General features: G+C 44.1%; 1 protein-coding gene across 2 annotated transcripts in view; it reads left to right on the top strand.

Annotated features, from left to right (window-relative positions):
- LOC121289991 (collagen alpha-1(XII) chain-like) overlaps nucleotides 1–27,006 on the top strand; it is a 278,622-nt gene that overhangs the window by 105,455 nt on the left and 146,161 nt on the right. For both annotated transcript variants that reach the window (XM_041210101.1, XM_041210090.1), the window contains 12 exons: nucleotides 488–617; nucleotides 3,766–3,905; nucleotides 5,682–5,814; nucleotides 7,527–7,553; nucleotides 9,315–9,457; nucleotides 17,417–17,546; nucleotides 21,792–21,934; nucleotides 23,408–23,537; nucleotides 24,415–24,557; nucleotides 24,842–24,971; nucleotides 25,700–25,842; nucleotides 25,983–26,112. In XM_041210101.1, coding sequence (XP_041066035.1) covers nucleotides 488–617; nucleotides 3,766–3,905; nucleotides 5,682–5,814; nucleotides 7,527–7,553; nucleotides 9,315–9,457; nucleotides 17,417–17,546; nucleotides 21,792–21,934; nucleotides 23,408–23,537; nucleotides 24,415–24,557; nucleotides 24,842–24,971; nucleotides 25,700–25,842; nucleotides 25,983–26,112 — 1,522 coding nt within the window. The remainder of the gene's footprint in view (nucleotides 1–487; nucleotides 618–3,765; nucleotides 3,906–5,681; nucleotides 5,815–7,526; nucleotides 7,554–9,314; nucleotides 9,458–17,416; nucleotides 17,547–21,791; nucleotides 21,935–23,407; nucleotides 23,538–24,414; nucleotides 24,558–24,841; nucleotides 24,972–25,699; nucleotides 25,843–25,982; nucleotides 26,113–27,006) is intronic.

Raw genomic sequence — 27,006 nt, 5'->3', positions numbered from 1 at the left:
GGAATGTTCGTTTTGTTCCTTTTTGAGACATGGGGAGTGGTTTCAATCCAGTAAAGAGGTCAGGTGACCCTCAGGTGGCCATCTTTTGCAGCCTTCTGTGTTCAGTTTTAAAATATAAAAAATAGTTTGAAGTTCAGAGTGGAAAATATTGGCACTGGACATGACACTAATCCTACATGAGTCAAGCCAGACAAAAGGACATAGTTCAATTTAAAACAGATCTTAGACACCTTCCTTTACAAGATATTTGAAAGATTTCATTAAGTAAGGGAATTGACTCAGACACTACGAGAACAGCCTTGTAGTACGGTAATATAGCTCTGTTGACTAGGTGAGTGTAGGTGTTGGTGGAGAGGGAGGAATAAGTTCCATTGGGCTGGATGCTTTTCCTCATTTTTGCCTTTTTTCATGTGTACATTATATTTTAATATAAATTTACTTTCTTATCCAAACAAGCATAACCAATATTTTTTCTTTATCCTGTTAGTTGGAAGTTCCAGCCAGTGATACCTCTGTGCCACTAACACAACTTACATCTCAAACGGACTATGACGTTTCAATTACTGCAGTGTACGACTATGGCCCCACAGATCCCTTGATTGGACGAGTAAACACCTGTAAGTAAGATGCTTTAGTCAAGTGCTGAGACTTTGTATTTTATAACACACCTCATAACTTCAGATAATTGGAGTGACAAGAGAAACTGGGATTATTCTACTTATAGCAGAGAAGGTTAATAGGAGATTTAATAGAGGTGCTCAAAATTTTGAAGAGTTTCAAAGGCAAAAGAGTCAGTAACCAGCGGACACCAGTTTTAAGATAATTAACAAAAGAGCCACTGGAGAAGATGGGCAACAAATGCTGGTCTAGCTAGTGATGCCCACAAGGCCTGTTTCTGTGTAACCCAACAGTGAGTTGTTATGATCTGGAGTACACTGCCTGAAATGGTGGCAGATTCAATTGTAACTTTTAAGTGGGAATTGGATAACTACTTAGAATTATGGAATGGTTATAATACAGAAAGAGGCCATTTAGCCCATTGTTTCCATACCAGCTCTCTGCAAGAACAACTCAGCTGGTCCCACTCTCCCACTCCTTTCCCCATACACCCTCAAATATTTTCTCTTCAGATAATTATCCAATTCCATTTTGAAAGCCACAATTGACTCTGCTTCCACCAAACTCTCAGGCAATATATTCCAGGTTATAACCACTCGCCACTCCCTCATGTCACCTTTGGAAAAGGAAAAGTTTGAAAAACTATTGTGAAAGAGAAGGGGAGGGCAACTAATTGGATAGCTCTTACAAAGAGCTGGTAAAAGTATGATGGATCGAATGCATATTATTCTGTTATGGACTCTTCCCTAATCCCCAATTAAAAAGCAATTATCCAGAGCCCTTAAAAGATTTTATAATCCTCAAACCCTCTTTTCAATTGATATTGACCTTATTCCCTTTAGAAAGTCAGTGGTCTGTGAATCAGTTCCTTCCTCTGGGAGTTAATTCCACTGATTCAGCGGGTTGTGTTCTGCTTAGTTTGGGTGCAGCTAAGGAAGTTCTCATCTGTGACCCATTCCATAATTGATCTAGGAGTGCTTAAACTTTAAATTAAATTAATCCTGCAATGCCTAAATGTTCCATTTGCCCGGTTCAAGTTATTTTGAAATGGGTAAATGTGGCTGATGCAGAAAGTCGAAACAAAACAAAAATAATTACATGAAACACGGTTCCCTACTTAACCAAACTCATAACCTTTCCCAACAGAGAAATTAATTCTTTTTCATTTATTCATGGGATGTAAGTATCGCTGCCTAGGCCAACCCTAACTGCCCTTGAGAAGATGGTGATGAGCCACTGCCTTGAACCACTGCAGTCTGTGTGGTGTAGGTACACCCACAGTGCTGTTAGGGAGGGGGTACCAGGCCAGGATTTTCTGTTCATCAGGCAGCCGCGGCAAGGTAGGCCCGTGAGCGGCCGGGAAAGGGTCCACCACCCGCGATCGGGCCCTGACCGCGATTTCACGCCGGCTAACCAACTAACGGCCAGCCAGTGTGAAACGCGCACTGAGAATCTCAGCACTGCTGGGGTGGGGGCGATAGGAGCGTGAGTGCTACAGTCTGCGCATGCGTGCAGGAGCGCGCACTGAGAGCCCCCTGCAGGCACAGAGCTGCCTCAGGGAGCTGAAGAATTTTACAATCAAAAATAAAGATCTTAAAAATAAGGGAAACATATCCTCACACGTGACTCAGGCACAAGAACAGGGACGTATTAAAAATTATTTTTAAAATCTTTTTTTAATTACTGTTGGAAACCTCATCCGCTTATTAGCCCTCTTAGTTGTCGACAGGCTCACTGCCGACTCTCGCGTGTGCCCGCTGACTGAAATATCGCGTGTGTGCATGATGACGTTGGGACAATTGCCCGACATCATCACGCACTATTTTACACCCGATCAGGTCAGGCACCACCCATCCAATGAACGTAAAATCCTGCCCTAGGATTTTGACCCAGTGACAGTGGAGGAACACCGATGTAATTCCAAGTCAGGATGGTGTGTGACTTGGAGGGAAACGCACAGTGTGTGGTGTTCCCATGCATCTGCTGCCCTTGTCCTTCCAGATGGTAAGAGTCAAGGGTTTGCCATGGTGAATTGCTGCAGTTCATCTTGTAGATGGTACACAATGCTGCCTCTGTGCGAGGGTGAATGAATGTTTAAGGTGGTGGATGGGGTGCCGATCAAGTGAGCTGCTTTGTCCTGGATGGTTTCAAGCTTCTTGAGTGTTGTTGGAGCTGGATTCATCTGGGCAAGTGGAGAATATTCCATGATATTCTCACCAGCGCTTTACAGACTAAATATATTATGTGTGTGACATTGTGTCTATCCCTGTAGAGCTCTAAAAGTAATAAAGATGTAGTTTTACCATTTTGACACTCGTCCAAATGTGTGGTGATATAAATTTCAATATAGCTAGGAATCATACAGCAAGATAGAAACCAGAACTTGCCCCCAAAAACTTGCCAGAAACTCTGCAAAAATTCAAAGCAAGACATGAAACATAGCAGTTAATTGGATATGATATATTGGACTTGAGCGGAGACTGCTGTAATGAAACCTCTGCTAAACTGGTGAGAGTTATTCCTGATCATTAGATACAGTGGAATCCTAAGTCATGCTCGACAAATACTTGCATATTTTTAAGAGATAGTGACTAGAGGATATGCGTTTGCTGCTTATGATGCTAGCAGCACATAGTAATGAGGATATCAATGCTCATTGTAGTTTTTTGGGGGGTGTGTGTTGACCTTTACGTCTCTAGCAATTATATTCTCTGTTAAGACACTCTTTAACATCCACCTCTCTGACCAAGCTTCTTGTCACCTTTCCTAATATGTCCTTCTTTGGCTCAGTATCAAATATATTTTTTGATTGATTATGCTACTCTGAAGTGTCTTGGTGGCATTTTACTGCATTAAAGGCATTATATAAATGCAAGTTGTTGTTGTTAGTCCATTGGTGAACAGTGGCAGTATCTTGAATCCTTCCTCATACAGCCTCCCTTCCCTGACCATTTCTCTCAGGCCATGATCCTGGCCAGGTTTTTGGGCAGGGCCAGAAAATCCTGCCCAACGTCAATGGACATTTGACCACCTGTCTGAATTTTCCATCCCACCTGCAACGGGCCTGCCAACAATCACAGTTCCTATTATTTTTTTGCTAATTGTGTACATTTAAGATCTCACTGGTTCTATTTCTCCTCACCACAGTGGTTGTCCCAGCACCAACAAACCTACATTTCACAGACATCCAGGAGAACCACTTCCGGGTCCACTGGGATCACGGAGCGCAGGATGTGGCGCTCTACAGACTGACTTGGGTTCCATCTGGGACAGGCGACAGCAAAGAGGTGAAGAAACCAGTGCTTTCTGCTTTTGTTGTAACTCCAGCCGACTTTCTAATTTGCCTTGTAACATGCGGACACGAAGCAAACCACTGCCAAATAGATCTGTGTTATGTATGAGAATGTTCCTTCTTTCCAACACTGATGTTCCATGCCTCGTTGTCATCCCTTCCATCCTTCGCTAATGGGCTTCATCCTCTGCTGAAGTTCAATTCAGTGAAGCCCGCTGGAGTGGTTAATATTAATGCCTGAACCATGATGGGAAGTGCCAACAGGCTGTTGGCCTGTGGTGGGCATTACAGCTGTATCCACTCCTGTCTTTGACCCAAAGCCCACACGCATGGAATTCTGGCAAGCTTCTGGATAGGGTGAGGGATGGGGAACTTCCCCTTCCCTGATTGATAGCACCCACTGTCCTGATTGAGTTTAGCTGTACTGAGAAGGGGCCAGGTTTGACCATTAGTGTGTACTGAGTTAGCAGCTCACTGGATGAATTCAATGAGGTGTCAGGGGAGCCAACAGCTCTCACTATTAAAGCATATTTTTCTGGGTGGTATGTGAGGGGATATGTCTAAGCAGTGTACAATATGGGGAGTGATTTTTACCCTTACCACCCATCCCCCGCATCTGGTGACAACTTTGCCAGGTAGACAGTTAAAACACTAAAGTTGGCTCTTCCACCTGCCTTGTGCTGACCTGGGTTTTAACCCTTTCTGTTCTGAGCAGCTGGCTGGTCTAGGGCAGGTGGGGTCCTTCTTTACGTTTGCGGGTCAGCGCTCCGGCTATGATTTTAATTCCAGCTAGAGTGTGGAGCTCTTCTGACTTTCCCACCAGGTGCAGGAAGAGGATTGAGAGCAACAAAGAAAGTTTAGCTCTCCTTTGCCCAGAATCCTTTCACTTCTATTAGATCTCCCTGGAACCAGCCGCCCTCCTCCTTTACATCTACTGGTATAATGGTGATTGGACAAAATGTCGGCAGCTACTTCCTGCCTAGTCTGGGCAAATATTGGAGTGGCGATGCGACAACCAAACATGCTGATTTAAAAAAGGTCAGAGGTCATGGTGGAAAGGAGCAGACACCTGCAGTTTCTGCTTGAGAGTTAAAATGAAAGCCTGAAGTTTGTTCCCAGGTGCTTGACCATGAAGGAGAAGCACAGAGGAGCTTAGGGAATTCCCTCAGGAAGGAGGGAAACCTTGAAGAGATCCTGCTGTGTCTCCGTTAGTGATCATCTTCAAGATGGTGGAAGAGAGGCCAGGATGAGCCCAATCAGCCTCAAACACCAGGTGTAGCCAGAAAATGAAAGACGAGAAAGGAATGGGGAGCAGCATCACATCTACAATGGACGGGAAGAGCTCTTTAAACCACACATAACAAAAACATGAGCACTTTCTTCAAGTGGTTTTGTTGTGTACAGTGATCAGAAAAATGTTTTCCACATGCACTATATGCACCAAGTATTAAGATGTTGAGCTCAGTTGACTCAACCAAAGAAGAGCCTTTATTCAGCGAATAGAACAGTCCAAATCAGTTTCGTCCTTCAGTTAGATTTTCTGCAGAGATGTTCCACGTAGCTGTCAGAGAATGGCATTAGGGAGGGTGGCAGCAGCCGAGGAGTTGATAAATTCAGTTTTGTTATGGGATAGGATTTTAAGATTGCTGTGGCCACCTGAGTGATATCAAATTCAAACAACCCCATTTGATTAAAATAATCAGTTTTCAGAACGCAAATTGATTTCAGAGACTAACCCCATATTGACCTACCTTTATGCCTGTTCTTCCAGATAATTATTAATGGTGATGCGAGCACCCAGGTTTTAGACGACCTGAATCCTGACACCTTATACGACGTTTCCCTTACTGCCATCTACCCAGACGAGATGGAAAGTGAAGATCTCTCCGCCCCCCAGCGCACATGTAAGACAGAAATTCTCCATCGGTCTTTTCTGTCCCCTCCCCCTCTCCAATTATCTTCAAATATTGAAAAGGGGACAAAGTTGAGTGGAAAGCACACCCTGCATGTTGTGATGTGCAGCGGATCTTTACGTTCTTTGGGTGGGAGGGGGGGGTGGGGACAGTATGTTGCCCTTGATTCTCTGCTTCCTCTGCATGTGACATGCGTCGGTAAAAGAGTATAGTGAAGAGTACTTCTGGGCTTCGCTGACTAGCCTGGTTGTGACTGACTTCAGTATTCCAGGGCCATACATGATTCAGCCAGGAGGGCAAGTAACCAGACCCCTCAATTCCTCCTCCAACTGCCTCTCCTCTGATTATAAGGAACGCCCTTCCCCGACCCCATTACCTCCTCCTTATAGAGAAATGATTGGCCTCATCCCATTGCCTCCCTATCTTGGCATAACTGTTGTAAATGGTACAATGGTAAATAACAAGCAATTTTATATTTATCTAACATTCCATTTAAACTGTCCCAAGTAACTTTACTGGATGAGATCAGCAGATTGCTAATCATTAAGTTAAACACTGTTGATGATTGCTTTTATAGGACTTTAAACAATAATGCCTCATACCGTTTGCCAAATGTAGGTAAGGTGACAGGAAAAGACCATCAGCCCCGACAAGAGTGCCTGTATTTGATGGAATTTTACCTGACTGACCCACAATATTCCTCAATCTTCATTCTCCAGTGATACACCTCAATGTCTCTTGGATCTATTTCTACCATTGATTTCAGTGATCCTTCACGGCAACTTACTTCACTCCCTTTCCCCACCCCCATTCCATTATCCCTACGTGTGAAACAGCTTTACTTTATCCCAGTTTCTGAAATTTCACCTTGCATCTCCTGGCATCAGTTTTGCCTTGCTCTCTCGCTGATCTCTCTGTCCTCCGTCTGCTGCACTATTCCAATAGAGCTCAACATAAGCTTGAGGAACAGCACTTCAACTTTCGTTTAGGCGCTTTACAGCCTCCCAGACTCAACATTGAGTTCAGCAATTTTAGATCGTAATCTTTGTCTCCCCGTTTTGCTTCTGTTCTCTTTGCAGGTTTCGATGGAAAGTGAAGATCTTATTTTTGCTTTCGGACAGCAGATGTTCATCATTCTGTCATTCACACCTCCTTTGGGCACATCTCTTGTTTCTTTACTTGTCCCACTTTCATGTTGACCCTGCACCACCAACTCTTTTGTCATTTAATGCTTCCTGCCTTTCACCCTATCGCTGACCTTCCCATTTTTTTTTTGCCACCTCCACCCTTTCATCTGCATAAAACCTTTTAAAAACTTAAAACCATTTCTACATTTTCACAGTTCGGATGAAAGGACCTGAAATGTTAACTCTGTTTCTTGCTCTCCTCAGATGCTGTGAGACTGGCTGAGTATTTTCAGCAATTTTTTTAAATGTTACTTTTGCCTTGTCTTTCACGCGGGACAAATTTTCGCTGGATTTTTGTGTCTAACAGCGGGAATGTTTGTGCCAAACTTCCCAAAGTTACACAGCTCAGTGGGAGAGCTCCAGAGAAATTCCCTCCCACCGCACCCCTCCCCCGAACACTCGCTGGCAATTGGCTATAAACCTGAGGTATAATTGAGTCCAAGATGTCAACCAAATTTCTGTTCTAATGTAAACAAAATACCTGATATTAATGTATCTCACTTTTAATTCTTTTAGTGGCAAAGCCGACTCCGACTATCCCAGGTAAGCATTCAAATTCTGGCATTCCCTGTTGGAAATCCCTCCTTCCAAGGAATATGGATCAGAGAATCAGGGTTCCAGTGTTAATCTCTGTCACTGAAAGAAGCTTCCCTGTGGGAGCATTCCCACATCTGAGTCTAGATGAATCCCTTTCAAGACATTCCCGATGGATGGAGACTGGAGCTCTGACTCAGAATTCCGAGTTGACTTTCACCAGAATACCTCCATCCGTTGGGTGAATGCACCATCTGCTCTTATGGCTTCTGGCAGGCCATGAAACCCTCCTGCTGTAGAGGACTTAGCTCCCTGGGCTGGGGCAAAGATGGTTACAGCCACAGATGAAACACTCATATTGCAGCCTGTGAGATTGTTACACAGCCTGTGAGTCCTTCCAATGCTTTACACTGTTCTCTAAGGGAACAGTGCGAAAATACCAAAACAGTGACAACTCTCTCTGATCCACGCCACAAATGAGCTCAGATTCCTTGCTGGGGATCAACATTACCTTTACACCATGGGCGAAACTTGATTAGAAAAATACTATGAATGATCTTAGAAATGGAGCACTGCCTTTGTGCAAAAAGTACGCACAATTTTTTTTTTCATTTATAAGCACATGACACACAATTAAACTGTTATTGGGATTAAATAAAACCATAGCAGAATAGAGGACCATTTGTTCCATTGTGGCTATACTAACTCTTTGAACAAGTTATCCACATAGGTGTGTGTTCCCCATGCCCACTTGCCTTTTACCTTCTAACCCTGCAAATTTTCTCTGTCTTATGCAATCTTATGGTGTGCCAAATAGGTCTAACAAGTTGGCCGTGCAGACTCAATGGGCCAAATGATCTTCAACCTTTTGTAATTGCAACAAAAGTATGATAGAGTTCCTTTGGGAAATCAAGACTAAATGTCTGCCAAGTACTTTCCATGAATATGCAAATTGCACACCTAATCTCTCTCAGACGGTTTTTGCAGAAAGGTGTAATTGCGGATGCCTGAGGAGGACATAATGATGCAAATGGGTTCAAACCCAACTCGGGAACTCCATCCATTGACTTAAAATATCCAATGTGAAGCGAGCTTTGTCAACTGGAACCCTGATGCTAGTGAGCAAGGGTCCTAGCTTGGCACTGATTTTGGTGTTGATCTCTCAGAGACATACCGCAGAGACAGATGGAGTGAGGAACAAAAATGTCTTGGTGGTGCACTAGAAGATGTGCTGAAGAAGCTCAGTCTGAGACACGTTCTTGCAGTTGGTAATCCTGATAACAGCTTTGTTGTACTGCTGGCACTGCATGATCAAGAATTGGAAATTCCCATCCTTGAGCGAGCAACTCAAGCTGACAATCCAGTGCCAATACTAAGGAGGTGCTGCACTCTCAGAGGTGCCATCTCAGTTGAGATCTTATACTGAGATCCTATTTATCCCTTATTTGGATGTTAAAGATCCCATGGTGCCATTTTGAAGAAGAGCATGGGAGTTCTCCCTGGTGTCCTGACTAATCCTCCTTCAATTAAAATCATGAAAAACAGATTGCCTGGCCATTCTCTCTTTGCTGTTTGTAGGAGTTTGCTGTGCGCTGCCACATTTTCGACATTATAACAGTGACTGTACCTCAAAAGTGCTTCATTGGTTGTGAAGCGCTTTGGGAGGTGCTAAGGTTGTGAAATGTGCTATGTATATATGTAGGTTCTTTCTTTCCTTGTCTTTGGGAAAGGAAATGGCTTTTATGTTAATGATGTTTATTTATTTTTCAGCAACTCCAACTCCTCCTCGTAACCTCCAAGTGTACAATGCCACGTCGCACAGCCTCACTGTGAAGTGGGATCCTGCCATTGGTCGAGTTCGCAATTATAGGGTTATCTACGCACCTATGACTGGAGATCCCACTGAACAAACGGTAATCCCAATTGTTTTTATCACCCTCATGTGCCTCACATTGTCTTGTACATATGGTAGGAGTCTGTAAGAGACAGTGAAATAGTCATGTAGCAGCATGGTAGCTTATTTTTCTTGATCTGAGAAGCCAGCGAGCCAATTGGAAAAGCTGTTATCGGGATGAGAGCTTCCATGTCTGACAAAATGATGGAGCATCCACGATGGGCCAAATGGCCTACAAAATGGCTAGAATGTGTAGCAAAGGTTATTAAAACAAAAATGTGGCATAACTTTCCTGGCAATCAAAAAGAAAATCAATTTGCTAATTTTGAATACAATGCACCTTTGAATTTACAAATTAACCATAGATTTCCCTTGGTAATAGTTTTTGCAATGCATGTAAATACTGATGCCTGGACTAAATGGTGCGACTGATTTAAATCCAACTAGACTCCTCCATCTGTTGGTATAAATAGTCTGATATGAAGCAGGTTTTGACAATTGCAAAAGCTTGGAGTGTGACACCCCCAGATGCAATGGCACATATGGTGACGTGTGATTACAAATTAGCATGTTATTTTTGTAGGGATGCTTTTACTTTCAAAATTATTTGCAGCTGCCTTAACTTACCTTTAAAATAGTGCTTGCAACTATTAGGAGATCTTAACTGATCTCAGCACAGCCCTCATTGTGAGTTGCCGGAGTATTTTTTGATTTTCTGCATGTTTAATGTTTCAGTATATTTGTTTAAAAATTGTCAGGGCCAAAATTATTGGCATTCTGTGCAGACACTTAACACATCTGCATCAAGTTTCTCCGCTTTACCAGATGTTGCTGTCTCGGTTTCAGAAACAGAGAGTGGGGGTTGTTACAAGCACGTTACAGTAACACCACATATAGTCATTCCTTCTGGCCTATTTTCTTAAAACTACTTGTCTCAATTTGCACAACGTTATGGAAAAAGGCATTGAGATCCACTAGCAGATGTAAAAATTGGCAGGGCTACAGGTAAAAGGCTGGGGAGTGGGACTAGCTGACTAGCTTGCACAGAGAGCTGGCACAGGCATGATGGGCTGAATGGTCTCCTCCTGTGATTCTATGAAAATGAAAACCTCCCAAAAAGAACTATCACCGGAGCACAGTTTTAACTGGTGCTGACTCGGTCCAAAAACACACGGGGCAGAATTTTCTGCCTGTCGGGTGGGCAGAGTGGGAGCGGGCATGGGCAGGCGTGGACCCGATCGCTGCCCATGCCACCATTTTATGCGGGCAGGCCAATCAAGGCCTGCCCAGCGTGAATCGCGGCTCCCGAGGACAGCGGGAGTGGGCAGGAGGCGGCGGGACTGCAATTACCGCCAGGTCCAACGGCGACCCCGGCAGCTTGTTTTAAAAAGTCGCTGCAGCCTTTCAAAGGCTGTGAATTGTGGCCAGTGGAAGGGTTTCCCCAGAGTGCTGCTGGTGAACAGGCCAGGCAGGAGGTTAGGGCAAGGGGGCACTGTGCCCCTTGTATTTTGGATGATTGCCTTGCTGCCCTCTTTGAGGAGGTGGCAGCACAGCGGGAGGTCCTCATTCCCCAGGACAGGGGGAGGAGGCCCCCCCCCCTCCCGACATGACCAAACGTGCCTGCGAGGAGGTGGTGAGCTTCCGTGAAGTGGTGCGACGCAACTGGACCCAGTGTCGCAAGCGCTTGCTTCAACGACCTGTTACACTTTGGAAGGGTGGGCACCATGTTGGCGATTGTCACTTAACCCAGCAGGTAGGCCTGTTAATTGATGGTGGGCGCGCATCAGAGATCAACGCATGCCCGCCCAACGAAATATCGCGATGGTGCGCGGTGACATTGGGATGTTCGGCTGATGTCACCACGTTTCATTTTACGCACGGGTGTGCGGGGCCTATAATAAGTCAACCCCTCCATCCCAGGAATCAGCCTAGTGAATCTCTTTTGAACTGCCTCCAATTCCAGGATATCCTTTCCTAACTATGAGGGTCAAAATTGTACACAGTACTCTAGGTGTGGTCTCATCAACACCCTGTACAGTTGTAACAAGACTTCCCTATTTTTAAACTCCAACCCCCTAGCAATACAGACCAAAATTCCATTTCCCTTCTTAATTACTTGCTTCACCTGCATGCTAACTTTTTGTGTTTCAAGCACAATAACACCCAGATCCCTCTGTGCTGCACTTTTTTGTAGTCTCTCTCCATTTAAATAATAGTCTGCCTTTTGATTCTTCCTTCCAAAGTGCATGACCTCACACTTTCCTACATTAAACTCCATCTGCCAAGTTTTTTCCCACTCACTCAACCTATCCATATCCTTTGCAGATTCCCTATGCCCTCATCACAACATGCCCTCCCACCTATTTTTGTATTGTCAGCAAATTTGGATACATTACACTCTGTCCCCTCCTCCAAGTCATTAATGTAGACAGTAAATAATTGAGGCCCTAGGACTGATCCTTGTGGCACTTCACTAATTATGTCTTTCCAACCTGAAAAAGACCCATTAATTCCAACTCTCTGTCTTCTGTGTGTCAACCAACCCTCAAGCCAAGCTCATACATAACTCCCAATACCATGAGCTCCTCTCTTCTGCAATAACCTTTTATGTGGCACCATATTGAATGCCTTCTGCAAATCCAAATATACCACAGCTACAGGTTCCCCTTTATCAACTCTGTTTGTTATATCCTCAAAGAACTCTAGCAAATTTGTCAAACATGATTTCCCTTTCACAAAGCCTTGTTGACTCTGTTTGATTGTGTTAAGCTTTTCTAAATGTCCTGCTATTTCTTCCTTAATAATGGATTCTAGCATTTTCCCAATGACAGATGTTAGGCTGACTGGCTTTTAGTTTCTTGCTTTTTGTCTCTCTCCCTTCTTGAACAGGGGCATCACATTAGCGCTTTTCCAGTCCACTGGGACTCTCCCGGAATCCAGTGAGTACTGGAATACTTCAACCAATGCCTCCAATATCTCTGCAGCTACTTCCTTTAAAACCCATGTATGTAGGCCATCAGGTCCTGGTGACTTGTCTGCCTTTAGTCCCATTAGTTTCTTAAATATTTTGTCCCTCATGATAGAAACTGTTACAAGATTTTTCCTCCCATTAGCTCCTTGCTTATCTGATATCTTTGGGACGTTTATAGTGCTCTCCACTGTGAAAACCGGTGCAAAGTATTGGTTTAAATTATCTGCCACTTCCCTGTTCCCCGTTATCAATTCTCCAGTCGCATCCTCCAAGGGTCCTGCTCTCACTTTAACCACTCTCTTTTTATTTACCATAAGAGCACTTGCTGTTTGTTTTTATATTTCTTGCCAATTTACTTTCATAATCAATTTTATTTTGCGGATGACACAAAGATTGGCCGGGTGGCTAACTGTGAGGTTAAATGTCTTGGGCTACAGGAAGATATAGATGGGATGGTCAAATGGGCAGATAAGTGGCAGATGGAATTTAACCCTGAAAAGCGAGAGGTGATATACTTTGGGAAGGAGTAATTTGACAAGGAAATATTCAATGAACGGCATGACACTAGGAAGTTCTGAGGAACAAAGGGACCTTGGCGTGTGTGTCCATAGATCTCTGAAGGCAGAGGGGCATATTAGTGGGCTGGTGATAAAGGCATATGGGACACTTGCCTTTATCAATCGAGGCGTAGATTACAAAAGTAGGGAGATCATGTTGGAGTTGTATAGAACCTTGGTGAGGCCACAGCTGGAGTACTGTGTGCAGTTTTGGTCGCCACATTATAGGAAAGATGTGATTGCTGTGGAGGAGGTGCAGAGGAGATTCACCAGGATGTTGCCTGGGATGAAATAAATGTTTCATCCCAGAGGTTGGAAAGACTTGGGTTGTTTTCATTGGAGCAGAGAAGACTGAGGGGCGACCTGATCGAGGTGTACAAGATTATGAGGGGCATGGACAGGGTGGATAGGGAGCAGCTATTCCCCTTAGTTGAAGGGTCAGTCATAAGGGGACATAAGTTCAAGATGAGGGGCAGGAAGTTTAGAGGGGAATGTGAGGAACATCTTTTTTACCCAGAGGGTGGTGACAGTCTGGAATGCTCTGCCGGGTGGTGGAGTGGGGGGGGGGGGGGTGGTGGGGGAGGTGGGTTGCCTCACATCCTTTAAAAGAGTTTTAGCTTGTATTTGAAGGAGTCAATATTCCTGCTTGGGGAATATTGGGCAATTTAACTAATTGACTGAGCTGCCTGTCTAACCTTAAGGTTATCGGGCAGGCAAAGAGCCCAGGCGGCCTTTGCATTTATCATGAAACCTCATCCATGGGTGGGATGAGGCTTCATGAAAGTTTTTAAAGTTTAATAAAAATTTTTAATAAAATTCATTGACATGTCCCAGCTCGTGTGATACTGTCACATGAGGGGACATGTCTTAAAATTTTTTTTTTCCTTTACTAAAATTTTCAAAAATCAAACTAATCTACCTGAGGCAGCCCGCACAGGGAGTGCACAGCACCTCCGGGTGCGTGTCACACTGGGTGGGCCTCAATTGGCCCGCCCATGTAAAATGGCGGCACGTAGCCAATTTCTGCCTACGCCCGCTCCCACCCAATGCCCCCGACGGGGAGAAACTTCTTCCCACTGTCTCTAAACTTCACCTGGCTAGGTGACACATTTCACTCCTCCTTTGAAAACAGTCTCGTCTGTTTTATCTCGAAATGCAAATATTCCCTTGACACCTATGTTTCTAAACTTCCCCATGTTTATCTAATTAACGTTTAAAACCTAACCTCTCTTCTTAGATCAAAGTACCCAGACTAGCTGCCTCCAATTCAGTTAATCTTACATACACACAGAGACACATATAGACACATGGACACATCCCACCATTACTCTATTTTACAATGAATTCCAATAACGTTATGAAAATTATTATAGCTTCTTGACAGCAACTTCTAATTTTAAACAGTAGACATGAATGTGCATAAAAGGTGGATAAGGTCTGTGGAACTGTCAAGCTGTCAAATTATTTAAATATCCTCTTTAAATTTTGAATAATAAGCCTGCCATGCCTCTCCATTGAAATAATTGGTGTAATTTCAATATCTGTCTCTTGACACAAACCTGAAGACTCTAATTTATAGTAGCTTGACTGCTTTCATAACCTATCATTATCACTGTGGGGGCAGTGAGGGGTTTGTAATTTCACACTTCCACTGACAGCTGCAAGAGATTATTAAAGGATTAGATGTCTTTGATCTGGGGCTATGAATACAAATGTTTGCTCTTATAAGGGATTAAGTACTTGAAGCTATTTAAATGTATTGAATGGATTTTATGACTGTGAGTATCATATAACATATAGTGAAGTCTGTCATAGATACTTAGAGCTTTATTTCATTTTACCCAAGCATGGCTTCTGAGCTCTGCCCATGGTAGATACTGGATGAGTTGGCATGGGGGGGGTGGGGGGGGGGGTTTGTTGGCATAAATTGGTACTAAATTAGTGTAAGAGCTACAAACAATGATAGAGGGTGGATAGAGGGACGTAGGTTGGCATATGGGCTCTAAAGAGCCATGGAAGGTGGGTGGAGGGGCATATGTTGTCATGGCGGATCCGAGAGGCCATGGAAGGTGGGTGGAGGCATAGACTGGTGTGGATGGGGCATGGGGAGTGGGTGGGGATGAGGGAGTGGTGAGGTGAGGTGTGAGGTTTAGAGGGCCTAATTTTCAATCACAACTGGGGAAAAAGTTCAAAGCACCAAGGTGGACCTTTTGACCAGCTTGTCTCGGTACACGGTAGCCCCTGTGGCTGCTTCTGCCGTGTTTTCAGGGGCAGTGGGCCTGACTCCAGCACACATGCACCCCCTCCCCCCAGAGCGAAAGTCCGGCCATTCATGGCCGTTTCTCCTGAGACAGGTGTGGCGAGCTGGGGATTTTCTCCACTCTGCCCGCCCACCTCAAGAGTGGAAATCCAGGCCAATGTCCAGTTTTCAGCCAGCAGAGCCAAGCTGACAGGTCCAACTGTCATCCATCCCTTCCGTGGCACAATGTGATGTGAAGGAGATCGGAGAGGCAATCATTCCTCTCCTGGGAGACAAGACATGCGACAGTTCACTAAACAGTTTTAGATAGGCTTACGATACATCAAATAATCACAAGGGTTACCCTTCAGGAAATACCAATGCCAATTTATAATAGCTCACCATATCATGGAATAAGTCCAGAATAATATACCCTGGGCTGTGGGCTCAGATGATTTACAATAGTAGCAGGAGGTCATCACGTGAGATTTCTTTTGTGTGCTGTATTAACAAACATGCTCAATAACTGCAGATCTTCATGTTAGTAGCTTCACTGAACAATATCAACAGCCATTTCTAGGTCACAGTTTGAAAAAGACCATACTGTGAAAATAGAAAACACCAGTTTATTGTTTGCTACATACCAATAAGTTGTTTTCCAGTAAATGTTCATTGTGTTGTGGCTAACCTTTGTGATTCGTTACTTTAACCAGCGTCTGACCGGTCAAGAATAGACAGGGTTTAATTGATCTACATTGACCCATTGTGCTGGGTTTTGCTGCATTGCACCATGTCCTTTATGAGAAGCAGACTTGTGGTTCATCTAAGACAAATCCATCCAAAAGCTTTGTTTGTAAAAATCTCACTGTCTTTGTGTCATAAAAACAATTGATGTTCCTCTAGGCGGCTGCCAGTATGCATGCAGTGCAATTTCTTAGAATTAGACTATCAGTAGAAATCTCAGTGCACCTCTACATGAACTACCTCCAGGGTGGATATGGCAAAGAAGGAAGGCTTTAAAACCCATGCTTTTCCAATTACATTGAGGGATTAGCCATAGTTAAGATTGATTTAACATTGGCTATGGAGTCACACATTTTTGCAGTTAGATTGCAGGTAGCTATTATTTATCAAGGACCATTTCTAACTTAAGAAAAGGATAAGACTGCTTGCCGTGCATCATCAAGCTTAGCTCCCAGTTCCTAAGTACAGTGAGGAACAGGCTGCTCTTAAGAAACAAAATCTTCCAGCTGGTTTCCTGCCATGTTGGCAGCGGTGCCTAGTTTGAGGTAGCCCGTGGACAATGCAGGGCTTAGAGACCTCGTCTACCAGAGGCCCCGCCTCTACTGTAGTGGAATGATGTGGCAGGACTGGACTCAAAAGGACTTGCAACCTCAGCTTGTCCCCAAGCTCCTTCACAGTCACTTAAGATACTAGAGTAGTCACTGTTTGGATTAACATTAGATCAACAATGCCACTTAGAGGCAGGATGGCACAGATATAATATGAAAAGCTATTCTGAGGTTGTTGGGGCTGAAGCACATTGTGAAGGCAGCATAGAAGGAGTTTTAGCCTGTATCAAAACTGTATCATACCAATAGCTGGCTCTGGATATGTTTCACAGTGAGATTCAGTGTCGTGGAGAAAGACTATTTCACAACCTCACGACATCGCAAAATGCTATGCAGCCAAATAAATTCTGCTGCTGTGTAGTCACTGTTGTAATGTAGATAAAATGGCAGCCATTTTTGTGCACAGCAAGATCCCACAAACAGCAACGTGATAAGTAACCAGAAAAAACTATTTTACTGAAGTTGTTTGAGGGATTAAATATTATCCATGATAGCAGAGAGTCCTCCTTCAAAATAGTGCCATACAATCTTTTTACATCCGCCTCAGAAGGCAGATGAGGCCTCGGTTTTATATCTTACCTGAAAGGCAGCACCTCTAACAGTGCAGCATTCCCTCAGTGCTTTGCTAGCCTGGATTTTATGCTCAAGTCACTGGAGTGGGACTTGAACCCACAGTCTTCTGACTCAGGAGTGAGAATGAGACTGCTAAGCTGTCCATTCTGAGCTCCACGTTTGTGCTGGCGGAGATGGTGGTATCATGCACTTGTTCCCAGATAGCAAAGACCAGTCATGACAGTCCCTGGTACTTTTTGGTTCTATCCATTGAATATTTAACTCAAGGTATTTGCTTCTCTTCAAGGTCACCGTGGGTGCCAGACAAAACAGTGTGGTGTTGCAGAAGTTGGATCCAGACACCCCGTATTCAATCAAAGTCGTGTCCGTTTCCAGAGCTGGAGATGGGGGACAGATTATCGGCAATGGCAGAACAAGTATGTTTGATATCCAGGCACGTGATTGCTAAACCTGCGGGGGTTGTGGGGTAGGAGGGGAGAAATTGCATCACCCGAGGGATCTTTAGTTGGGGGAGGACACGGGGGCCATTCAGTCCATCGGTCCTAGACCCACCATTTTGCACTACCATCTATTGCCAATATTAACCTAACCCTCAAGAAATGCGTGGGTTCGGGTCCAGGTTCAATGGAACATCAAAATCGGGTGGGTGTAAACCAAACATCCATCCTGAGCCTGCCTGCTTCACAGGAGTGTGTTAGGTTAAAATTAGGAGCTTTTCGTTTTATAATCCAAATTCCCTGCCCTGTAAATAATGCTTGATACCTTAACCTCCCAAATAATAGCTTCCCTTTCAAATGCCTCAATTGATTCTTAATATACAGGTGGATCTGAAGAATGCTCTTTCACCTCTCTGACTTTTGTTTAAAATCAGCCTGGATTGACGGAATAGAATCTTTCCCTCTCCCGTTGTGAGTGTCCTCAAGTGGAAAGGGTTTTGGAGTTGTCTGAACGTGATGTTAAAGGGGTACAAAATCCACAGCACAAACTAGCTATGATCTGGCATCAGCCTCACAATCTCCTTCAAAAAGGCTGCAAGAAAATAATTGGTTTGCCTAATGTAAAATAATTACTTTGAGAGTAAAAAAACAAAATATCAGCGTGTGTTTTGAATAAATCAGCAACAGAGCATGCTGATTGGGAAAGGGATTTGGGGATTATTGTGGAAAAGTTATTGAAACCACCAGCTCAGTGTATCATTATGTTGAGAAAGACAAACAAAATTCCTGGCTTTCTTAGCAATAGGATGGAGTGTAAATCAAAACAGGTGATATTGTTATTTTAGAAGAAAGAAAGAACATTCAGTTAATTAGTGCATTTATAACCTCAGGACATTTTAAAGAACTTTTGAGCCAATTAAATACTTTTTAAGCGTAATCACTGTTTCACTGTTCGAATAGCAGGTCTTGTGGCGCAGTGGGTAACGTCCCGACCACTGGGCCAGTAACTCTGGGTTCAAGTCCCACGCCAGGACTTATTGGCCATGGAAGAAGCATTCATGATGCAGTTTAATGGGCGACTAATCAGCCTGGGAATCCTTCTTTCACCTCCCCAACAATTTCCCCACAGGGAAAGTGTATGTGAAGATAAGCTTAAAAAAAACTTGTGATGTAGGAAATGCAGCAGCCAATTTCCATGCATTTTCCCACAATCAGCAATTAGATAATCTTCATTGATTATTGATGAGGGATAAATGGTAGCCAGGGGGGGAACTTCCCTGTTCTTCAAAAAATGCCAGGGGATCTTTATGCCTGTCTGAGAGGGTGTGGGGGCCTTGATTTAAAAATAGCACCTTCAACAGTGCAGCACTCTCTTGGTACTGCACTGGAATATCAGATGGATTACGCGCTCAAGGCCCTGAAAGGGTGGCTTCACTTCACAACTGCAGTGTAGCATCACGCAGGGATGAAGAGTTACTCAGGTTTCACAGTGGGCTCGCGGAGGGGGAATGCCCAAACTTCTGAAGATTTATGCAGTTTGTTTTAAAGGTTTGTGGGCCCGGGTACTCCTGTCCTTGCTGCCTGTGTGTTCAAACACTGATTTTAATAATTGTGGCTCCAAGGGAATGCAAATTCCCCAGGATGACATGCACCAGAAAAACTAATGTGTCAGGCCTGCCTAGCCAGAAACAACATCCTGCACAAGCCTACTCCCCATCTGGTGGGTGAGCCTCGAACACGCAAAGATGGAAAAATGGGGTTGAGATACAGATCAGCTATGATGTAATTGAATGGCAGAGCAGGCTGGAAGGGCTGAATGGCCTCCCCCTGTTCCTTTTCATGCTACACAAATTGGGTGCTGCAGGTATGAATGACACAGCAGCTACTGGTCTCGGATCAGTCATGCACCCTGACAACAGCAGATGTCAACACATGGTGAGGATTGATTGAGGAAGATGGGCTATATTTCCTTTGCCAACTTTAGATGGATAGATAGCTGGATAATTGTTTTATTGAAAAAAATCATCATGGCACCCAGTGCCAAATTCTGATGACAGTACAAAATCTGACTAACTCAGCCTTGAATATATTCAGTGCCTAGCCTCCACTGTTCACTGGGGAAGAGAACTCCAAAGACTAATGACCTTCATCTCCTCACAAAACTTCATCCTCATCTCCATCTTGAATGGGAGACCCCTTATTTTGAAACTGCGTCCCCAGGTGGTATATAATGGAGGCGATGTCTCACCCACTGGCTAGAAAGCTGGCGAGATCCCTACATTATCTCTTTTTGGTCTACCAAATTAAATACCAATCAGGCACTGTTATGGACAGCAGCGGGCCTTCCCCAGGATCAAGGACTCCAGAGGCAAAAATCACATCCATCGAGAGCTGCCTGCCAATTAGAGGCTGGCAGCCTTTCATTGTTTGGCAGTGCCACCAAGGAGGTGGTGGTTGCTGACAGTACTGCACCCACTCAAGGCTAAGGATCGCCAATGGATCTAGGCACAGGTATGTGATAGCGGGAGTGGGAATCGTGGGGTGGAGGTCAAGGGGGAGAGTTGAGAGGGATTGTCAGCAAGGTCGGGGGGTGGGGTGGCTCTCGGCTGGCTCCCCCTTCCCAATGCTGGGTCCCTTGATCAGGCACTGAGTGCCTTTGAATGAGGTACCCTTTCTGGGACTCACAAGCAACCCCAACAGGGTTTACTTGTTGTGCCCTGTGCATGCAATACCAGCAGTGTTAGGTAAGATCAGGCCCATAAGGAGGCATCAATTGCTCACCTTAGGGCCTCAATTGGCAGCGGGGCAGAAGGCCGCCCATCAGCCTTTCCCCCATGGACTTAATCGGAACAGAGGTGGGGAGGTGGTGGAGTCACCACCTGCCATCATCCCACCTGATTATATGCCCCCGCCACAAGAGAGGGCATTAAATTCTCCCCCCCCCCCCCCCCACCAATTCTAGATTCCTTCACAAGGGGAAACGTTCTCTCAGCATCTCCTTTGACAAGCCCCCTCAGAATCCTATATATTTCTATAAGATTGCCTCTCATTCTTCTAAACTCTAATGAATACAGGCCCAATCTTGTTCAAACTTTGCCCAGAAGACAACCCATTCATCCCAGGAATTGGCCTAGTGAACCTTCTCTGAACTGCCTTCAACACAAGAATATCCCTCCTTAAATAGGGAGACCAAAAGTGTACGAAGCATGCCAGGTGTGACCTCACCAATGGCCTGTACCTACCCCTTGTATGAGATGGTCTTTTTTCCCAGCCAGAAACAGGTCCAGTTCTCATTTCAGAAAATTCAGGAAATTGTCATCCATCACAGAAGCCAGCAGCCTGTTCCTGAGTTGCTTGCTCTCCAGAAAATGATGTTCTTCCACATTTGGTTCTTAGGAACACTTTAGCACCTAAATGAGCAACTGAGAGAAATGATTCACTGGAGAAAATTCGAGAATCCCAGCAATACTGGATACCAGTTCACAGGAATAATACCCGGTATGAGAGATTTCAGTTGTATGGAGACAGTAGAAAAACTGTTCTCCTTACAACAGCAAAAATTAACAAGAGATTCAATAGAGATGTTGGAAATTATGAAAGGGGTTTTGATGGACTAGGTAGGGAGAAACTGTTTCTAATGAATGGCAGGAGAGCTGGCAACCAGTGAACAGAGATTTAAGACAACTGGCAAAAGAACCAGAGAGGAAAAGAAGAGAACTTTTTTAACGCAGTGAGTTGTGGTCGGGAATGCATTATCTGAAAAGGCAGTGGAAGCTGGTTCAATCGTAACATTCAAAAGGGGAATTGGATAGACACTTGGAAAGTAAAAGAAAATATACAGAGCTATAGAGAAAGAGCAGGTGAGTAAAATTAATTAGATAGCTCTTTCAAAGAGATGACAGAGGCACAATGGGTGAATAGCCTCCTTCTTCTCCTTCTAAGATCCTATGAAGAAATTCCTTCCTCTGGGATGCTATGACTATGTGTAGCTTCCTGAACATATTTTCCATTAAGAGTAACTCATTCAACACAGACTCAGGATCATTTCCCTGGCTAGGCCCTTTATGCCTCAGTATTCAGCCACTGGACTCTATTTGAAACTACGTTTCATGTTGAGAAATGAAAGTAGGCAGCGCAGAGGAAGGAGCTGTGACCAGCAAGAGAGTATTCGAAGCCACCATCATGACACTTTATTTAAAACCAGCTGAAACATTTTTTTCCCAGAGCCGCTCGCTGCAGTTCGCAATCTCAGAGTGTACAACCCGACAACCAGTTCGCTGAATGTGATGTGGGATCCTGCTGAAGGCGTTGTTCGTCGTTACAAGATTCACTATGTTCCCACCACTGGGACTGGGAATGAAGAAGTGGTGAGCTTCACAACTTCATGTTTACTGCATTTTTTTTGGCTGAAAGTAGTTCTGGCTTATCGCAGATGCAATGTAACAATTGTCAACATCAACAACTTGCATTTCTATAGCACCATTAATGTAGGGAAACTTCCCAAGATGCTCCAGTAGGAGCATTGTCAAACAAAAGTTGATACCGCATCACATAAGGAGGTGACAAGAAGTTTGGTCAAAGAGGTAGATTTTAAGGAGTGTGCTACAGGAAGAGAGAGGTAAGGAAGCAGAGGGGTTTAGAGAAGGAATCCAAGAGTTTAGGACCCAAGCAGTTGAAAGTATGGCCAACCATGACAGAGTTGAGGAAATTGGGGATGTGCAAGGGAAGTCTGGTAGAGGTTGAATAGAAAATGTTCTTCAGGTTCCACTATGACTGTTTATGGTACCAATTCATCCCTTAATGGGTCACTGTACTAATAACTCTGACAGACAAATTTCCTTGGGAAGTTTCCAGCCTTATAACTACAAATTTGGTAAAATCCACCCTTGTTTGCATGCATAAATGGAATTACCATTAAACACAGTGGTGCAGCTGGATATTCCCAGTAAGTTCACCTTCAATATTTCTAGGTGGATTGTGTTTGCATTATATAGTATGTTGTTGTATATAATATATAATATATTGTTGTATAATATAGTATATTATGTAGTATATTGTTTGCATTACTAATTAACACTTTTAAAATAATTCTTTCTCCTTGATTGGCTGGACAGAGTTTCCTGTGAATTGGATTTGCGACCAGACGTGAATAAGTGCAATTATATAGGGCCCATGCCAGCTCTCTGTGGAGCATCCAGTGAATCTCATTGGCCCATTCTAGCCCCATAGGTCTGCAATTTCCCTTTGAAATCATTGATTGTACCTTCAAAGATCTATGCACATGAATCCTGCCACCCCCTCCACTTTACAGCCATTGAAGTACAGACTGTTGTAGAAACCAGGCAACCAATTGTGTACAGCAAGATCCCATGACCATCAAGGAGTTAATAAGCTATTAATTTTTATTAGCCATTCTTGGGATGCGGGTATCACTGACAAGGCTGGCACTTAGTGCCTGTCCCTAATTGTCCTGATATGCCTGAGTAGCTTGCTAAGCTACTACAGAGGAAGATTTAAGAGTTAAGCACGTTGATGTGGGACAGGAGCCACATATAGACCCAGACCAGGTAAGGATGGCAGGTTTCTTCCCCTAAAGGGCCTTACTGAACCAGCTGGAGTAATTCACAGCAATCTGACAACTTCATGACCATTTGTACTGAGATCAGTTTTTTATTTTTATTATCTCTTGAAAACTGAGCTCAAAATGCCCAATGGTTGGTGGAGGGGGGAGCGGTTTGAATTCATTCTACTGCATTATTAATTCAGTAACAACACCATTGCATGATGGTAATCCACTCAATGAAGGATGCTGATAAATTGTGTTGGATTTATGTTGCTAGGTCACAGTACCAGGAAATACACACATCACAGTCCTCAAAAACCTGAATCCTGATACACCTTACAAAGTTACAGTGGTTCCTGTCTATAGTGAAGGCGAAGGTGCTCGTAGATCCAATACTGCAAGAACATGTAAGTCATCAGCCTAAAAAATCTCGGATCACTTCCTTTCCATCAGATCTAAAACTTAATCTCCCAAATATGATTTTTTTTTAAAAAAATGATTCATTCCTGGGATGTGGATGTCAAAGGCATGGTTGACATTAATTGCACATCCCTCTAGTTGCTCTTGAGAGGTTTGATGGTGGACTTTCAGCTTGAACCACTGTAGTCTATGTGATGAAGGGACTCCAAGCATTCTGTTATGTAGGGAGATCCACGCTTGCCATCTGCAGGCGATGCCATGTGCTGCGTTAAAGTCCGATGGACCCTGACAGGCTCTTAGGTTCTTTTCCAAGTGGCCATTTGTCATGTATCAGTCTAGATACTTGAATACAGGGCATTTGACCATCATTGCAACCAAATCCAACCCTGTTCTCAAACAACATTTGCACGATGTTCCAACAGAGTAAATGAGTAGCAACCAGGAGAAAGGTCTGAGTTGATCTTTCTCCTCCTCACTCCATGCCATCAAGGGACCATTGATTCCCTTAGTTAACATCAGTATGCCTCAGATAGGTACAATGGAAAATAGCACTAGAAGCTTTGTGCAGTGTATCCCTCCATGCCTCTGTGATCTCATTGACTCGTGGAAGCACAGCATTGGTAGTTGGAAACACAGTGATGATCTGGAGATGGTTGGTCTCCCCTCTGTGTCTTGGCCAAAGCACTGATCAACATTGCACAAAGTGCTTTATTCGGAGGATATAGATGGCTGGGAGTGGGGGTGGTGTGAGTGTTGACGGTGGGTGGTGGTTTAGATCTTAAACCTGGTGCTCTATATCTGTCAATCCTTGTCTATATCAAGAATATAATTCGATCTTTTTTGTCTGTGCGTTTCTGTGCTCAGTAATCCGAGGGGCACCTGGAAATGTTCAAGTTTACAATCCGTCGCCAAACAGTCTGAATGTTCGCTGGACTAGTGCACCGGGGCCTGTGCAGCAGTACAGGGTGGTCTATGCACCTCTGACTGGAAACCGACCCACTCAATATGTAAGTCACCGTCATCCAGACAACACTAGTAGATTAATAAACACATCTGGCTGATTAACTTAGCTGAGACCGGGTAAGCATGATTTGCGATAATGTATCAAAAAAAAAGGCAACTGTGTGATTAATTTTTCTCTTCAGCTGTTGGAGCTGTGGTAAATACGATGGATGCGTCCTTTTGCTTGGTTGTTAATTCTCTTTAGTAAGAATGTTTGCTGTGGTTTCTGGGCTCTGCTCCTTTTAATGATTGTGAATATGCTGATTTGGAACTGTTATTTGTCGCCCAGACGTTGGTGCCAGGAAATGCCAACAATGTGCTCCTGGAACGCCTGCAGCCAGACACAAAGTATTCCGTCAGTGTGGTGGCGATGTATGCAGATGGGGAAGGTGATCAGCGCACCGCTGATGGCCAAACATGTAGGTTAAGTTCCTATTAATACAGGACTGTGTATGTGTGTGAGCACATACATGTGTGTGCTTGTGTGGACCTCTGGGTACGTGTGTGCATATACACACATGCCCATGTTCGGTATGACAGTGTGGGGGTGTGTGTGTGGATATTGGGGTGTAGGTGTTTGTGCCTGTGTGTGTGTCGGGGGGAGGGGGGGTGTGTGGATGTTGGTTTGTGGGCATATGTGTTTGTGTGTGTGTGCGTGCATGTCCACCCCTGAGAACAACTATCAGGAAAGGCGGAATAGGCTGGGGCTGTTTACCCTGTCTGAGGTTAAGGAGTGACCTGATAGAGGCCTTTAAAATTATGAAAGGATTTGAGAGGATAGACATGTGGTGACATCAAAACAATTATAAATATAAGATGGTCACTACTAAATCCAGTGAGGAAATTCAGAAGAAATTTCTTTACCCAGAGAGTGGTTAGAAGTGAAACTTACTGTCACAAGAAGTGGTTGAGGGGAATAGAATAGATGCATGTAAGGGAAAGCTAGATAAGCATATGAGGGAGAAAGGGATAGAAGGATCTGGTGATAGAGTGAGATGAAGAGGGGTGTGAGGAGGTTCGTTTGGAGCATAAATATCAGTATGGACTATTTGGGCTGAATGGCCTGTTTCTGTGCTTTTCCCCACACAAAAGCAATTTTTCTTTTGCACGTACAATGACAATTGACTTTTTTTTTTTACCTGCACAGTAACTCGTAGTGGACCAAGGAACATGAGGGTATACGATGCGACAACCAACAGCTTGAGTGTGGGCTGGGACCATGCTGAGGGTCCTGTACAGCAGTACAAGATTATATATGCTCCGACTGTTGGAGACCCAATTGAGGAGTTTGTAAGTACATTCTGTAATCTGCCTCAAGATTCTGATATTTGAAATTATGCTACTTGATTTCCTTCCTCTGCCCCATCCCTCCCCAAAAGTCTTTCTTGCATTGGCGCTCGTTTCCTTCAAGGAACTCTTTTTGTTTTCAGACGTTTGTTCCTGGAAGACGGAACAATGTCATTCTGCAACCCCTCACAGCCGACACTCCCTACAGGATTAGTGTGGTGGCCATGTATGAGGATGGAGATGGAGGGCAGCTGACTGGAGATGGGAAGACAGGTGATTGTCCTTTCTTCATTGCTGTGTGTTTTTTCCATTCTGTCAGGTGTTTGTTGGTTCTTTTTTTTTAAAAAAAAGGGACCAGTGTACATCCTCATGTTCCGCTCTGAGAACTGGCAGTATAACTGCTGCTGGCTCTCCATCACTGCAGGCGGTGCTAAATTTTAAGCAGTGCCACAACATATGATTCGGTCTTCTAAAGAGATACCTGCACTGTAACACACTAGATTCACGTTTAATGAATGCTTGCCAACAAAAAATGCATTTATGTAGCACTTTTAACAACCTCAACATGTCCCAAACCTTTACAACCAATGAAATACATCAAAAGTCACCGGTGTGATGTAGGGAAACAGCCAACTTAGGGAGGAAGCAGTCATTTTGTGCATAGCAACATCCCACCAACAGGAATGAGATAATGTAATTTGTTTTTTAGTGATTTTGGATAAGTCATAGAGGTCAACAGCACAGAAAAAGACCCTTTGGCCCATTAAGTCTGCGCTGGTCAAACAAGTACCTAACTATTCTAATCCCATTTGCCAGCGCTTGGCCCATAACCTTGTAAGCCATGGCATCCCAAGTGCACATCCAAATACTTCTTAAATGTTATGAGGGTTTCTGCCTCTACCACCCTTTCAGGCAGTGAGTTCCAGATTCCCACCACCCTCTGGGTGAAAAAATTCTTCCTCACATCCCCTCTAAACCTCCTGCCCCTTACCTTAAATCTGTGCTCCTGGTTGTTGATCCCTCCACCAAGGGGAAAAGTTTCTTCCTGTCTACCCTATCTATGCCCCTCATAATCTTATACACCTCAATCATGCCCCCCCTCAATCTTCTCTGCTCCAGGGAAAATAACTCCAGTCTATCCAGTCTCTCCTCATAACTAAAACTCCC

This window comes from Carcharodon carcharias, chromosome 2 (genome assembly GCF_017639515.1).
Source record: "Carcharodon carcharias isolate sCarCar2 chromosome 2, sCarCar2.pri, whole genome shotgun sequence".
NCBI lineage: Eukaryota > Metazoa > Chordata > Chondrichthyes > Lamniformes > Lamnidae > Carcharodon > Carcharodon carcharias.
The sequence above is the reverse complement of the archived record's forward strand: the minus strand, read 5'-3'. Positions and strand labels throughout refer to the sequence as shown.